The sequence below is a fragment of the Dermacentor albipictus genome, chromosome 1, assembly GCF_038994185.2.
Source record: "Dermacentor albipictus isolate Rhodes 1998 colony chromosome 1, USDA_Dalb.pri_finalv2, whole genome shotgun sequence".
Taxonomy (NCBI): domain Eukaryota; kingdom Metazoa; phylum Arthropoda; class Arachnida; order Ixodida; family Ixodidae; genus Dermacentor; species Dermacentor albipictus.
Genome location: NC_091821.1, coordinates 417,969,949 through 417,987,161, shown reverse-complemented (window position 1 = coordinate 417,987,161; position 17,213 = coordinate 417,969,949). Strand labels below are relative to the sequence as shown.

Genomic DNA, 17,213 nt, shown 5'->3' with positions numbered 1-17,213 from the left:
CAGGCTCATCTTGCGGGCTCGATCGGCACGGAAACTGCTATCTACCCTTCCACAGTTGTCTGAATCCGGTGAAGGGCGGGGGCATGCAAGCATGTAGCAGGAAACCCTTTTTGCGTCGTACTGGTGCTTTTTTTCTTTTTTCTTAGGGGGGAGGGGGGTGATCTATTTCGATAATGCCTGCGTTATCACAGCGTTTAAGTACTTGTATTTTCTTGACATTCCAGGTTCCCTTTTTTTGTTGCTAACAGCATTTGTGAACATGATCTCCTACCCCGCCGTCAAGCACCTATGCTACGTCCTGTTTTTCTTCGCTTCTGTTGCACACTGCCAAGTAAAGACTAAAGAAACTTTCAACAAAGGTAATCCCTATGGGCCATGTTTGACCTATGTACACTCACCGACAATGATTGCTCAGTTAACCCTTTGATGGACACAAGATCGCTTTATCTAAATCGTTACGAATGTGTTAAATCTACAATCTGACAAGCATTTCCTACGAAAGAAAGAAGTGGGACCTGTATGTTCCACCATCCACCTATGTCATTTTCATCAAAGAGGGCATTAATGGTTTTGTTATTGCCCACTTTTGCCTTCGCATGGGTGCCTGTAAAACGATAAGACAAGCAGCTAGTGTACACTAAACATAAACAAGCATCACGTACGTGTCTTGCATGTTTTCGTCGTTTTCAATGAGCGCCCTTTGTTCTAGCTCTGTCTTTCAGTGCTGCCAAGTATCAAAATAGTTCTCAGAGAGCGAATGTCTCATAAAATGCGACAAAGGCTGTGCATTTCATTTGTCACATTTATTCATGATCTGAGTGCCATGCTAATAAATGGACGATCTAGTATTGTACATAGGCATGCATATGAAATATTCAGATGCCTTAACTCACCAAGTCATACAGTTTGACACAATTTTGCACGGAGCCCTCGTGAATGCTTGCCTTGAAGTATATTAAGGCAAAGCTTTTTTGACCTACCTCCCTAGTGTTTTGTATGAGCACAAAACTGTCTTGCTGAGTAGACAAAACATGTGCAATGCTGAGTGCTGATCAACATAGTGCCTGTGATAATGTGATGATACTCTATGGGCCCCAAAGTGGGAAGGGGGGAGGGAGGGGGGGAAGTAGTAGGAAAGAGACCAATTATATGTCATACATTTTTATTTCAAGCACGCAAAAGCCGTTTTAATTTTCTTGAACCTACCCGTGCAAAATGTTCTTCTTTAATACTTCTGACTAGAATGTATTTTCTTTAGCAAATCTTCCTTTTTGCAATGATGCCCAAAGTATTGCTCGCACGTCATGCATACATTCACCTTCAGCACAAGCATGGCTTTTAGTGTGGCCACATTAAGGTGTGCCTTCTCTGCATTCCATATCTTGTTCATGAGAGAAAATACCCTCTCTGCCAGTGCATTTGTACCTGGAAGGCACATGCAATACTCCAGCACTGTTTTTAGGTTCTCACAAGGCACATCATTTTTCTCGAAATGCCTGAGAATCTCCACCCAGCGTTCCCTGACAGATATTTTCTGAACCTTCCATTCCTTTTTTTTTTTTCAGCGGTCACGTGATGTGAAACATTGATGATTTCATCAAACATGGCCTTCTCATAAACAGTGACATGACTTAACTCTGCAGTTATAAGTTCTACAGTTTTCTGCACATCACAGTGTGGTGATGACCCAAGCGAGACCCATAGAAGGCCTCTGACCTCATCAAACTGTTCGCACCATCGGTGGAGGTACAACGCGCACATTTCATAAAACTTCACCACTGTAGTCACTGCCTGTTATCTTCGAATTTGTCCCTGTTCTTCGAACACTGTTGCCCTTGAGCGCACACTCGATGGCAGAAACTATAGCCCAAATCGTTCTTGCACTTTGGTCTGCAGCTGGCTTAGGGCGTTGTAGGCTTTGACAGCTGTCTTCGTGTCTCCTTAAATTTGGAGCACAGTAGCTTCAAACATAGCAGCTTGACTATGCGGAAAATAGAGCCAGAGCTCTGCACATGAGTCTTCGAAAAATGACTTGATGAGAGAGGGACACTTGTCTATCTACAAAAAATATGCCTTTAAAGCAGGAAAGAGGTTTAGGACCCTCTCAATAGCTGGCATCAATGCCAACCACCTGGTCTTGCTATAGCCCAGAAGCTGCTGGTACTCCACTGATGCAAAATCACAAAACTCTTTGAAAGATTCCACCTTGACCGTGTAAATGTAAAAATTCGAGTAGATTTTCACAATCACAGCCTGCCTCAATATCCAATGGCAGGGAATCGGCAGCAGTCTGAATGGTGTTGTGTACTATGTGCACAGCGCAGCCAATTCCAAGGATGTGATCCACAGAATATTGCAACCTCGAGAAAACGCTGTTCTTGTCCTTTTGCGCAGCACCACCAAAGTTGCAAAGTCAGCACTGAAAGCAACCAGCTTTGATGTGACTTGGTTGGCTTCGAGTGCGTCCATGATATACTGGCTCACCATGGCTGAAGTTTCACCTGGCAAGGTGTCAGTCTCAAGGAGCTTTGTCTGCATTCCTGCAGCAACAATGAAGTAGTGCTCCATTATGGACAGCACCTTCAAATACTTGCGGTTGGGCGCATCACAGAAAACAGATAAATTTTGCCTCCTGCAGGTCAGTCTTCAATTATTCCTCTGCAGATGGGGCAAGCACATTCAAAGCAGTTGCTTCTGCCTTTGTGCGAGCACAGCAAAATTTTTCGTCTAACCATTTCTGCACAAGCTTTGAAGTACAGTCCATTGATCGGAAGCTTTGGTTGTGAGCTATCATGTGGAAGGCGAATACACCCTCTGATGCAGTGAATTGGAGCTCCTTTTCCCCAGCATGTCCCTGTCTGAAGAACCGGGTTACTGCACTGGAACTAGCAGCAGCTGACGTGCTCTGCTTGTGCTTGACAGAGCCAGTGTGTTTTGCTATGTCGGAGCATCTGCTGTGAGCGGCAGAAAAGTCTGTCCCACATGCATCACAGCGCACATCCCACTCTGACTTACTCTTCTTGATGAACGTATACTCTCTTCCCAGCTGCTCAGTAAAATTGCACTTGCGTTTCAGCATTGTGGCTGGCAACATGACGAAACTTCAAGCCTAAAACCCGAAAACAAAGCCACCATGAAGCGCCATCGATGAAGGTGGTCGAGACGTTTGACTCTGATTATGGCTGCAGCTCACTCGACAACGCAAGCCTTCGAGCCGTAAGCAGCACGAAAGCAAGCTTTGTCCGGCCTATCCATGCCTATCCACACAGCGGTGCAAGCAGACGCGAGTTTGGGGAGGCCACGGACAGGTAGCGCTGCTGCGCTAGGATGGATAGAGCTGCTGCCTTTAGTGATGGACACAAGATATCTTTTTGGGATGTTTCGAACATGTGCGATCTTGAAAGCGGAAAAAGGAAAAAAATAAACTTGCTCGTGTTGCTGGCATCGACCATGTTTCAAAGGAGATGATCCCGAGAACTGTTTATCAACCAAAGTTTCGTTCGGGAAAGTCAAAGCGGGACAAAACGCCGTCCCACAATCACCTTGGTAGGACACTGGGACTATGGCTGCAAAAGCGGAACTGTCCCGCCTAAATTTTGACGTCTGGTCACTTTAGCCAGTGAGCGCACCTGTGTTCCACATAATCAAACAGTTTATCACAACATGAACCCTACACATATGATGTTGGCTCGAAGGTATCTCTAAAACACACAGAGCTCTTAATAAAACAGCATGTGTTATTCAAACAGTTTCCTTGATTTTCTTAAATTTCTCATGTTTGGGCAACCCCATTCTTGGGCCACTGGGTATGTGCCGCTATGACACAAGGAGTATTTGGATATGGTGTCAGAATTCTATGTGCATACACCTCTCATCTGCCTCTTCCCTCAACAAGCATCACACATTGCCACAGAGAGAGCTAACAGCTACAGGCGATGAGACCATGCATGTACTGCTGCTACCTTGCCAACTCAAACAAGCTTAGTGCCATCTAGATTCCAACATTGTGCCAGATGGGCATGTTTTCAAGAAATGAATATGGGGGAAGATGCTCTTTTCTTTTCTTTTGTCTTTACTTTAGTGAAATAAATTTTGCTCAAAAGAGTTAATTTCTTAACGTGGGGGCCTGAAGAAAGTAATAAGCTTACTCAAATATAGGCCGATACTTCTTTTTTTAAAGAAATAATGCAAGAATGTTAGGGATCAATTTATATTTGAGGATGTGGTTTGGTCACATCTGCCATGCACTGTTCACCACAGGGTGGAAAGAATGCTGCTTATTTTATCAGAAGACAAAGATACGGGAATGTGCATAACAGTGAATATCGTACAGGTGAAGGTGAGGGAGGTTGCGAAAATTTCTTGATGTGTCTCGGAACAAGTGATGACTATGTAATAATAAAAAAAAGAAAAACAGATTGATGTTCTAACAAGATTTAGAAAACAACTGTACAGAAAAGTTGAATCATAGTTGCTATATTTCACCACTATGGCACAGTGAACTTGTCCTGAAAAGTGGGACTGTTTATGTCCAACTGTCCATCAAAAGGTTCATAAAACATGTCGGGGGAAAAAGAAGAATATTATCTATTATGTACCATTCTCTTTGTAGGCCCTGAGAAACTGCTCAGTAATCCATGCAGTGGAAGGGAAACATGCTCTGATTGCATCACATTTGACTCCGACTGTGGTTGGTGCACAAAAGAGGTGAGTGTTTTTCAGATATACAAATTTCTTTCAGTTGCTTTGTTTAAAGTAGGCCTGGTATGTTGGTTCAGCAGCAGAATATTGAGAATGCAATCCTTGAGTCCGAAAATTTTCATTGCACACGTGTGGTCACATCATGACATTTCCTACAGAACTTTGTACTTGCAACTTTATCTGCTTGAGCTGCGGCATAGCCTGCTTTACTTTGCTAACCTGTCACTGACGTTTTTCAGGGTTATACAAGTGATGGGAAGCCTAGGTGTGACACCCTCATCAACTTGGCTCAGTATTGCCCCAATGACTACTTTCATCCCAAGAACACTATGACAAAACTTGTGGCAAGTATATCTTTACAAAACTGCCCTGAATATGTACATGGAGATTATGTGACACTCATTTTAGTAACACACCTTTTCCTTCCATTTTTGCTGCAAATAGGACAATGAGCTGAGCAACAAGGGGGCAAGAGAAGGTGAAGCCATTCAAATCAAACCACAGGAAATTAGGCTCAGGTTAAAACCAAGTAAGTGCTGGTTCATTTAAATTTAAAATCTTATTCTACTAAGAGGCGCACTTAAGTGTTGTGCTGTTAAGCACTGGATTTATGATTGTTCACATGTCTTATGTTCTTCCTGAATGATGCTCCCTTATGCACCATTTCTTGCATAGTCCTGGTTTTTGTTGTCTTTGTGTTTCCTTTTTTTATACTAACTGGATGCATGTCATACATTATCTGTGTATAAAATTTAGCCCTTTTCGCTAATGAAGTTCAGTTGAAAGTTTGTGCTTGTGGTTGTCTCGTCCCCTGTCTCTGTCCCCTAGTTCTTGTGCAAAGGCCTCATCATCATAGTTTGCTAAGCAATACAGATTTCGATTCAGACTTCAGTTCCTGTCAGGTGTTGATGGAATTTAGCACAGATGTTGAAACGACTTTGCTATGGCAATCATAAGACGTCTATCTTGGGAACATTTTTGTGCATGTATACGTTTGTTTCAGAGCTCAGAATGTGTCAAGGCTGGCTCCACTGCAAAATAATTTGCAGTGGATCCCCAGATATTTGAGTACATTTGTGGTACTTTCAGTAGTTAATGTCCCCATTTAGTATTCTTAAAATTTAATTTGCAGAATCTCCGTTCCCACTGCATGTGGAGTTCAAGCAGGCAGAGGATTATCCTGTTGACCTTTACTACCTCATGGACCTGTCCAACTCTATGAAGGATGACAAGGAAAAACTAGCGCTACTGGGCGACCTGCTGGCCGAAGAGATGGGCAGGATAACTACAAACTTCCGTCTTGGCTTTGGCTCATTTGTCGACAAAGTGGTCATGCCCTACGTGAACACAGTTCCTGAAAAGTGAGTCAGCTTGGATTGTTTCGTTTCGCCCATTTATTGAACCAACTTTCATGCATACTGGCAGCACGATAGACTGGACAAGGAAAGCACACATAAACAGGATGATCACTAGACGTCAACTTATTATTTATTGTAAAAGAACACACTGGCGAGGGAGAGGGTCAAGAAAGGGGGTGGGGGAGAGAAAAACAAGAAATGGGGAAGAGAAGGAGGCAATTTATGTCGGCATGCGCAGTCACACGTACACATGCTAAGCCTCGATTGTGAGAAACTAATTCTTCCTTAGACAATGCCACTGAAGGTGCCCTCACACATGTTGCTTTCATTCTTCATTGCGAAGGCCTCAAAGATTTCCCTTTTGTTTTGGTCAGTAAAAGTGTGCAAAACGCATGTCTCGCTGAATGCTGGGACAGCATTGGCATTGGCGACAATGATCAGCCAAATGTCCCCCTGCAGTCTGTACATCAACTGCTGCTCAGTACTCTTGCAATCTTTCTTTAATGCACTTTCCTGTCTGAAGATTGAGCGATCACTACGTGGCAGTTGATGCGCAGACTGCAGGGAGACAGCTGGCCACCAAACCACCACCACGCTGCCACCAAAATAATGTCTTCTGCAGTTCGAAGTGTGATGAGGAGCAGTTATCATGTGCCAAAATAAGGAAAACAAGGCTCTCACTGAACATTTTGTCTTGAGAAATATGTGACGAAGTCTAAGGGACAAACCTCATTTGTAAAGATTTTATGGGATTGTGTAGTAGAAAATGGGAAAATACACTTTGTGTACTTGTTTGTTAATTTTCACATAGTTTGCACTTCTGATAATTCAAACAAGAAGCCACGCATACTTGAGGATTTTGTGTGGTCGCGCATTTACTATGCCCACTTCTCACAGACTGCAGATGCCTTGTGACGGATGTGTTGCTCCCTATGGCTTCAAGAACCACATGCCACTGGACATCAAGACTGGCCTCTTCAAGACGCAGGTGGCCGAAGCCAAGGTCTCTGGGAATCTCGATGCTCCTGAAGGCGGGTTCGATGCCATAATGCAAGCCGTCGTCTGCCATGTGAGCTTTCTGACATGGTTTCGTCATGTGTGCTTTTGTCAGGGTACGCATAGAGGTTCGTACAAAAAATTACTGGAGGGAACTCTTGGCTCTTTGTCTACGGTTGTTGTATGGCGGTCAGTTCAGCAAGCAAGGGAATGACGGTTAGGGGATAGATTTGGCCAAATTGCGTTGTTTTGGACTCAGTTCGCTTTGTGACTTCGCAAGCCTATCATTTTCAACAAAATACTGCATTACGAATGCAACCATTTGCAGCACCTATGCATGTGTGCTGAGGCTAATTGCCTCACTGTGTTTGAAACATACTATAAGTGCTTGGAAATTTATATAAAGTGTAATAAATAATGGCGCAAGAATGTTTGATGCCACAGGAAGATTATACTGAAGATTAGACAAATTCATGGTACTAACTACCATTTCCCATGCTGGCTGAACGATAGCAGCGCCAGAGTTCTCTCTAATTTATAGGAAACTCTGTGATGGTGTGCACCTGCGACAATGTGCCTGAAGAAGTGGGCGCAAATGCTATTAACTCACAACAATTCATGCTTGGATAATTCTGCAGATGTGGTCTCCTTTCTGGCCTTTCTTAAGAACTAATTTTTCACAAATATTTCTGGAAAAGTTACTTGAGGGTGCAGTGAGAATGTTGAGTCTGGTTAACTGTTTTAGTTGTGTATGATTTTTGTCGTCCAAAGTCGCATATGCTTCTCGTTTTTGTTTGCTTTGCAGAGGGAAATTGGCTGGAGGGAAAAAGCTCGCAGGCTTCTTCTCTTCTCCACAGACAGCGGCTTCCATTACGCGGGTGACGGCAAGGTGAGTCATGGTACTTCTTGCCTGTACTCGTTTATGTGCGAAGGAAACCGTCAAGCGAGAAGTGTTTTTTCCGGGTTGATTGCTAGGTGTTCACTTAGTACAGCTATAACAGCTATTTCATACTTACTGCTGGACCATCTAAGAAAGGAAAGAAAAATAAATAAGGCAGTACAACTTGACTTCTTTGGTACCATTTCTGCATTAAGTTCATAGAAAAGCTGGAAGCTGGGCGAGTATGTCGGTTCCATGTATGCCAGGTTATTCTGTGCCGAAATTTGCTGTCTGCTGCTACTTTGTTCTTGTGCACTCCTTGTAGCACCATAAGAACAGTATGTACCAAAATTTTACATATTGTTGCATTTATCAATGAGAAAAGCTGAGCTTTGCATTGCACATAATTTACCAGTTGCTTGGGGATCGTTTGCATGTGACTCTTTGTTAAAATAACAAAAATATACAGAACAGTGTTCTCGTGTGGACAGTTATGTGAGAATAATTTTCTTGGTTTACTTATCTTCATCTCTAGTCATGTCAGATCATGCGATCCTACTAAGCCAGAAGTGCTTTTTTTTAGCTCATTTAGGTGGCTGAACGGTGTACTGTACTGCCATACTGGGTTGAAAGGCAAAGAATTAATATGAACTAGAACATGCAATCTCTTATAGTTCATTGTTCTCATACACCAGAAACTGGCTTTTGGAAACAGGTTTGCACATCCATATAATTTGTCGTCTTATGCACGCTAGGGCTTCGTTTAATTTATTTCAGTTTCACTCCACCTCAACAGTATTAGATCAGTCAGGCTTTTGAAGGCTGTACACCTTGCTCTATCCATTTACATAAGAAGCCAAATGCAAATTTGGTTTCCCATGAGGCAGCCATTTGGTGCCTAAGATGTGTAGCTGCTGAAGATTTGCAGATGTACCCGACTTTTTTAATATTCTTCTGACTATCTAGGCCCTTCACGTCCACCATTTCAGTCATGTCTTTTTTTTTAGCTCGGGGGCATCGTGAAGCCCAACGATGGTCAGTGCCACCTGGAGAAGGGCGAGTACACCCAAAGTGTGCACCAGGATTACCCATCGCTCAGCCAGATCAATGCCAAGATACAGGAGCACAAGGTGAACATCATTTTCGCTGTCACGGCTGACCAGATCAGCGTCTACGAGAAACTGGGCAACCAGCTGGAGGGATGCAGCAGCGGCCGCCTGGAGAACGACTCCTCCAACGTGGTCCAACTGGTGCGCGAGCAGTACGATGTGAGTCAGAACTTTCTTGCCGTCTCGTCATGCAGCTGAGTTTTTTGACAGAGCTATTCTATGAGTAGGCATTCTCTGTATTCTGAATTAATGAAATTTAGCTGTAACAATGATGCTGACTATAAGTAACGATATTGTACTTTTTATGCAAAGGAAATTGCTGAAGTACTTTGTACCACTCTCTCTTCTACAGAAAATCTCCTCCAAAGTGGAAATCAAAGACAATGTCACTAGCAGCCATATCCAGATCAGCTACATGTCCAGCTGTCTCGGGTAATTCTTTTTATTTGACTGTTTTGTGTGGCATTCAACAAACCTTCTGTGCGAACCTTCTGTGCCCGCATCCAGACCTTGGATGTGGGCACAGAAGTATGAAAATGGCAGCAATGATGCAGGTAAATGTATCTGTGTCCCTTGTGTTGTATAGGTGCTTGTCATCACCTACCTAGTGAACAAAGCAAGTGGTTAAAGCCTTGAGGGGAATTTTTTTAGTGAGAAAACATAAATGCACAGTCAATTTTATACTGCTGTGATCACATGTAATTCCAGATATACTATAGTCACACTTTCCATGCTGCCAGCAATGTGTTATCCATCTGCAAGGTGTCCAGTAGTCCTTTATCCTTTTTCTCTTGATTCTTTTGAACGGCTCTCGGGCTCTCCAATTGCCCTAGTAAGTGGTGATGACTGCTGGTGTGGCGTAAAGTAATGATTCAGTTCAGTGCTAATCCTTCTTGCACTTTGCTGGGGTCCGAGCAGCACTCCACCTAAATTATTGCAAGGATTAGACGGTTGTGAGCATTGAAGGATGAGAAATTAATGCGATCAAGTGAAAGGAATCTTTACGATATTCTGGCCCTGGCTTCATTTGTGTTAAACCAGAGCAGATTGGTTTTATTGTAGCATGCATTTATAGTCACTGACTGATTTTTCAGATGTGAATGGGTATGCAAAGATGGCCAAATAATCAGGCAGTCTAAAAAAAAGAATATCAACAGTAAAATAAAATTGTTTTCTTTAACAGTGCTGAAAATTTCTTCATAGAATCACACTCTATGTTCTCCATTAAAATAATATCAGTTTGAAATTTTATGATTGTTTACTACGCACATGTGTTTGTCCGTTGTGCAGGTGTGAAGTGGGGATGCAGATAATCGCACATACAGTTCTATGAAATTAGGGGTGGCATCATGGGAGCATACAGATGATTAATCGAGTAGGTTTGAAAAATCGGTGAATGACTGTGCATGTAGAGATTTTCCTCCTTCAAGGCCTATAGATGGCAGAATGCTTAACATTCATGTTCAGCAACTGTGCGTGTGAAAGGGTTAAAATGAAAGCAGCACTCGCATCACAGCTTACCCGCCGTGGTTTCTCAGTGGCTGTGATGTTAGGCTACTGAGCACGAGATCGCGAGATCAAATCGTGGCGGCCGCATTTCGATGGGGGCGAAATGCGAAAACACCTGTGTACTTCAATTTAGGTGCACGTTAAAGAACCCCAGATGGTTGAAATTTCCGGAGTCCTCCACTATGGCGTGCCTCATAATCAGAAAGTGGTTTTGGCATGTTAAACCCGATAAGTCTTGTTTTTTAAATCGCAGCCTATAGCGTGTTTAAGGGCTTACACAATGTCTATTTGTGCTCCTTTAGAGACAAGAAGGAAAAGACCAACGTATGCAAAGGTCTCAAAGTGGGCGACAATGTGAGTACTAAATCGCTATGCATTTATTGATTTGTGTGTGTTGAAATAGGATTATGAAATGATGCAATGCATTGCTAGGTTATGTGTTAATAGTACATGTAATAAACATGTGTTCTGTAATTGCACATTTTCGCATTTAAGAGAGATACATTGCATAATTAATTGTATGGAAATGACAGAAGATGTTGGCTAAACTAAGCAGTCATTACTTTTACATACAGCAATCAGCCATTGCAGTGACCCAATGACTTTGGCATCTTGCTTCTGAGCGCAAGATTCCAAGTTAATTTCCTGGCTATCACTGCTACATCCTGATATAGGCGTTAATGAAGGAAAGGTTGTTTGCATATTTCAGTAGATATATGTGGACGTCAAAGAAGCCCAGGTGCTCAAGATTAATCTGGCGCTGTCCACTACAGCAATTGCATTGGGGCATCTTACCACATCGATCAGTAAATCAGTCAATCAGTTGTCGACCTTACCATGAATGTGTTGGATCAATAAAGAATCAAACTGTAATGAAGCAGATATGTAAAGGCCTCTAAACTAGTTAATTTGTTTGAGAATTCAGCATAATAGAGTTCATATTTAGGGGTTTCTTTTGCAATACATTTTTGTGTGCTCAACATGTAGCTTAGCAGCTGAAAGCTGAACAGTTCAAGGCACTTGTAAAAAACTGAACAACAACTGAATTGGAGAATAGGTGTGTCTGAGCTATTGCATAGCTTGTAACAGCTACGCAAACAATTAGTGAAATCATAAAATTTGCTTTTTCTTGACTTGCTCATTGTGTTGTCGTGCTAGGTGACTTTCGAGGCAACGATTGAAGTCAAGTCGTGCCCAAAGGACCGCAGCCAATGGAACCAAACGATACAGATCTACCCTGTTGGAATTAGCGAGTTGCTGGTCGTGCACTTGGAGATGATCTGCGAGTGTGACTGTGAGAAGCCTTGGAACGAGGTGAGGCCTGCGAAGCTTGCGGTGTGCACTGAGGGCAAGGCACCTGATGATGCTCAGCATGTGTTGTTTCACTGGCATCAGTATACCCCTGTGCAGTTAGCAGCAGAGTCTTAACCTGATACAGTTAAACCTGGATGTAACGAACCTATATGTAACGAATTCCTGGATTTAACGAAGTTTTTGAATTCCCCAACGCTGCCCCTATTGAAGCCCATGTATTTTCGACCTTGATGTAACGAACGCGTTGCGGCGGTTAGCCTTGATGTAACGAACTCCCAAAGCTGATCAGTCATTACTTTTTGCACTTTTAAGGAAAATTCGGCCGAAGAAATGCTCTAGATTATTGAATATTAATATTGTAAGGAGCCAGCAGCTACGCGAACGCCAGGGATTGCCGCGACCGAGCAAAGTTAGCGATGATGATGATGATGGCGGCAACTAGCGCCGCTCCGTGCCTAACGTAGCAGTCTTTTAAGGCTTTGCTTGTCTAGCGTGACGCCAGGTGGCATTGGTATCGGCAGCTGATTTCTCTTTCAGATTGATTTTGTTTCGTATAGATTTGAGGACAAGCATTCTTATTTAGTGATTTTTATTTGTTTCAATGGCTTAGACACACTTATGTGTAAGAATTCACTTGAAAAGCAACGCTGATAGCTGGTTCTTTCATTGCCAGGGCGCGGGAAGGGAGAGGGACGATGACGAACGACACTCCATGACGAACGACATGCGTCACTTTTTTTTCTTTCTCTATGGATGCGTTGCATTCGCCATTTTGAGTGTTGTCCTGCGTTCTGCACGTGTGCGTGTGTCAACTGTGCCCTGGTACTGGTTCGTCCGACTTGTTTTGGAGGTGCTAGGCCTGCCTGTCGGCGTGTAGTCGTGCGTCTCCGCTTCTAACTACGTCGTCGGTTGGTCGTGATGAGTTCTGCTGCCAGAAAACGAAAAGTTCTGTCTTTTGAAGACAAACTCGCAATTTTAAATGCTGTCTCCGCGGGCGAGAAGAAGAAGGACGTTGCCGCCCGTTTCAGCATTCCAGCGAGCACATTATCAACGATTTTTAGTGCGGAACACAGCATCAGAAACGCAGTGGAGTTGGGAACAAGCTCGAAGAAAAAAAGACTGAAGCTGTCCACATACACTGATGTGGACAAGGCAGTGTTCACATGGTTTTTGGACACGAGAGCTAGAAATGTACCCATAAGTGGTGCGATCTTGCAACAGAAGGCAAAGGATTTTGCGTGTATCTTGGGCCATGATGATTTCAAGGCAAGCAACGGGTGGCTGCAGGGATTTAAGAGCCGGCATGGTGTCGTCGGAAGAGTAATCAGCGGCGAATCTGCCTCCGCAGACAGCGATGCTGCTGCTTCGTGGGTGGCTGACGAGCTGCCTGGAATCCTGAGTCGCTTCGAGGCGGCTGATGTCTACAATGCCGACGAGACGGCTCTATTTTATCAGATGCTTCCGGGCCGCATGCTAGCGTTAAAAGGCGATGACTGCCGCGGTGGAAAGCAGAGCAAGCTCCGCATAACGATTCTGCTGTGTGCCAACCTCGACGGCACAGACAAGCGAGTCCCGCTAGTTGTCGGCAAAAGTGCCCGTCCCAGGTGTTTTAAGGGGACGAAGCGTATGCCCGTGAAGTATGTGGCGAATTCCAAAGCTTGGATGACTCGGCCAATATTTTCTGAGTGGTTGAAGGAATTTAACCAGGACGTCAAGCGGCAAGGCCGTCAAGTTTGCCTACTGCTGGACAATTGCTCGGCGCACCACGTCGAGGGCCTGCAGCTGTCGAACATCGAACTGCATTACTTCCCGGCCAACTGCACGTCTCTAATACAGCCCCTGGACAAAGGGGTCATTAACAGTTTTAAATGCTGTTACCGGCGCCGACTAATCCAGAAGATACTTCTCGACATCCGTCTGGAACGGGAGATGAAGATCGACATTTATCAAGCAGTCGAGATGCTTGCTGCCTCCTGGCAAGAGGTCAGGGCAGAAGTTATCGCGAATTGCTTTTTAAAGGCCGGAATAGCCAAAAACGCACGGGCTGGTGCCGACGAGGAAGAGGAGGAAGACCTTTCTACTCCGTCCGATGTGGCCGAAGCGTGGAACGAGCTATGCACTAACGGTGGTGTACCCGACGACGTTGAACTGACTGACTTTTTGTTTGCCGACAACGCCGCCGTGGCTACAGAAGAAATGTCCGATGCAGCAGTAGCTGAAAGCGTGCAAAATCCCGATGGCGGTGATGATGGTGCCTGTGAGGCAGATCCATGTGACGTGCCTTCTGCAAAGGAGGTGATGAACGCAATGGACGTTATGCGCCGTTTCGTCGGCTCGCTCGACGATGAAGGAGCTCTACACGATTTAGCTTCTTTGGAGCGGCGTGTTGTGCCGTCACTTGTGCCGAAGAAGCAAGCGCAAATTACGCAGTTTTTTGGTGTAAAATAAATGCTTGAAGGGTGAGTTCACCTTCGCGGATATATTGAGCTATTTGGTTTCGTTTCTGCATTATTCGTACGAGCCTTCACGCGAAACCTGCATGTAATGAAAACCTGCATGTAACGAAAAATTGCGAGCTTTTGTCAACTTCGTTATATCCAGGTTTAACTGTATATGAGGATCAATGCAGACTAGTGGTTTCACAGGGCTTCGGGAGAGAAGTGGGGACACAATCCGAGCCACGGAGGCCCTACTGTTACACCTACGCCAGTCTGGACTTGTAAATAGACATTGACCTTTTGTCATCTTGCCTTGATTTCTTGTTTTGTTTATTTCTGGTATTTTATTGTGATAGCAATTATATGGACACTCCAGGCGCATTTCTGCTGGCACCGTGGCGTTCCGTATAAAGTACAAGGGCGATATCATTGTCGCCGTGTGCTGTATGCTATGTGTGCAAGTGAAAGTGTGTGAGGGTGAGCTGAGAATAGTGGCTTTATCTCGCATGCACAAGAGAGGAAAGCGGGGAGGAAGTGTTCTCTCTGCTGCCACGTGCAAGATACTGGGGGGAGGGGCCGGGGGTGTTCTACTCCGGTGGCTGCTGCTGCATTGGCATGGCCGCACAGGCCCTATCTTGAAAGTGATCTGCAATAAGTACAGAGTCCAGGTGCACCGCGGGCTCATAACTTCATAGGTGCTATGTCCTGGCTGCTTAGTTCACATTGAAGCGAAAGGCAGCATGAAGTTCAGTTCGTTCGCTGCTGCTGCCACGCTTCCATACTCCAGCGTTTTGACAGCGACTTTACGTGCATATCGAGTGAGATGTGTTCACGTTTGCTTGTGCACAGTGCATGCTTGTTAATTTAGTTAGTAAGCGAATGTTTATGAGGTTATATGGCCGATGTGACTACTTTGTACAGCTGTCTATTAATTTGCTATTGCAATCGATGCTTCGCCATTCGGGCGAAACTGGAAGTTTTTTTTTTGTTTACTTGTTCTCTTTATGTCACTTCAAGCGACTCACCTGAAGTAGTAGTAAGCCCTACATATAGCATGACCTACATCTTCAGCTTTTCTTTTTTTTTCTTTCTCTCTCTTTTTTCTCCAGTTGAACCAAAAGCGGGAAGACGTTAGCAGCAGAGAAAGCAGCATAGTAGCCTAGCATTGCTGTGCAGAGCCTAATTTATCATGACTAAAATGTGCTTGCATTTTAGTCATGTTTCACTGAGACAGTTTCATTTCAGACAGTTTCATTGAGCTGCAGCAAAACAGTTTATATCATTTTCAGACGACAAGTGCCTTCTAATTGATAGCTTGTTGAAACAACCCCGAAGGGATCTAACGGTTGCACACAAATGCATCAATTTAGCAGGGGAGGTTCTTTTTAGCATTTGGGGCCAACTTCAAATTCTCTGTGTGAACCCTGTAACTTGGTAAACAGATTTTAATGGTCGCATGACCATATCTATCAAAGCTACACCTCTGTGCACACTTTCTGTAACTTTCTTTAGCCAAGGTTTTGCTTCATTTTTATGCAGTTTGGCCCGATGAGGATATTAGAAATGTTCACTAACAATATAAAGTTTATCTCACGCAGGAACCAAACAGTCCCAAGTGCTCGGATGGAAAGGGCACCTTTGAGTGTGGCATCTGCAACTGCTACAACAACCGTTATGGCCGGGAGTGTGAATGTGATGCCAAGGACACAGATCAAATCAGGGATGAGAAAGGTTGCTTCTTGTGAGTGCAGATCACTCTCTGTCTACAGTAAAATTCCGAACAAGTGCCCCTACCTGTGCAAGTGATCTTGTTCTTTATTTGTGTTTTGCGTGCACCGTCGTGTCCACCGTTGCTGCCAGTTTGCTGGGTCATCTTCGTCTGCTTTTGCTTGTGTTCACGCAGCTGACGAACTATCTTTTTGTCTTGTGGCTTGTCAGGAGACACTTGTATAAGGCAGACGTGTCAAGCTTACTGAAAAAAAAATAAAATGAACGCATCAATGGAATGAGAGGCTGTAGATCGCGGACAGTGGTGCACTGCCCAAATAGACGGCATGAACGAAACGGCTGGAACTGCCTGTTGCGTCTGAAGCGGCATTCTACCGACGCTGTTGATTCTGCAGGGCCTAGCTGCAGGTTGAGGTCATCGGATCGTCAGCCGGAGTGGCCAGTGGCATTCTGGACCGCCTTGATATGGCATACTACAGTCAATGTTTGGAACAGACCCGCCTACAACAGACTTTCGGATATAACGAACCACGCTGCAGTGACGAACAGACGAACAGTAGACGAACTTCGTGGCAATTTTTGTCAAAATCGGACGTATAGCGTATTTACTCGCATAATGATCGCACTCGCGTAATGATCGCACCCCTGAACTTTGTCGTCAAAATTCGATTTTTTAAAAATTTCCCGTGTAATGATTGCACCCCGAACTTGCCACAGCGATATGCCGTGCGCCAAGTTTAGCTAATATTGATCGCGCTTACCATCTGTCGAATCCTATGTGAACGACTCTTCAAGACAAACCAAGCGGTCTGCACGCACCAAGCATTCTTAAGTAGATGCCTCATTTCATTACTTTCCGCACTGCCATGTCTAAAAAAAAAAAGCTGCAACCAAACTTGCCTATATTATGTATAGGTTTTATGATGGTTGTGGTCAACAACAACAAAAAAGGCGCCTTTCGATTCTCTCATCTGCACTCATGGGCACGCAACAAATCGCGAGTGGCAACGATAGTATCCACGTCTACACTGATAAGTTAAAAGTGTACCCTATTCATACGCCGAAGCTTGTAACAGCTAAGATATTCACCCACCTTTAGCAGAAACGTGCCATATTAGGATAGCAGTGAAGACAGATGCTGCAGTTTCGCAGCATGTTGGCCATGTATTTCTATGTCACT

At 44.2% G+C, this 17,213-nt stretch overlaps 1 protein-coding gene across 5 annotated transcripts in view; it reads left to right on the top strand.

The window, feature by feature from the left end:
* Positions 1-17,213, top strand: part of mys (position-specific antigen beta subunit myospheroid) — a 388,332-nt gene that overhangs the window by 347,008 nt on the left and 24,111 nt on the right. For 4 of the 5 annotated variants that reach the window (XM_065429914.1, XM_065429913.2, XM_065429912.2 and 1 more), the window contains exons 2-13: positions 225-359; positions 4,613-4,707; positions 4,941-5,045; positions 5,146-5,230; positions 5,834-6,062; positions 6,957-7,128; positions 7,861-7,944; positions 8,943-9,203; positions 9,397-9,476; positions 10,856-10,907; positions 11,712-11,867; positions 15,904-16,046. In XM_065429914.1, coding sequence (XP_065285986.1) covers positions 260-359; positions 4,613-4,707; positions 4,941-5,045; positions 5,146-5,230; positions 5,834-6,062; positions 6,957-7,128; positions 7,861-7,944; positions 8,943-9,203; positions 9,397-9,476; positions 10,856-10,907; positions 11,712-11,867; positions 15,904-16,046 — 1,562 coding nt within the window. In that variant the 5' untranslated portion in view covers positions 225-259. Of the gene's footprint in view, positions 1-224; positions 360-4,612; positions 4,708-4,940; positions 5,046-5,144; positions 5,231-5,833; positions 6,063-6,956; positions 7,129-7,860; positions 7,945-8,942; positions 9,204-9,396; positions 9,477-10,855; positions 10,908-11,711; positions 11,868-15,903; positions 16,047-17,213 lie in introns of all 5 variants that reach the window. The other variant, XM_070532236.1, reaches the window with a different exon arrangement.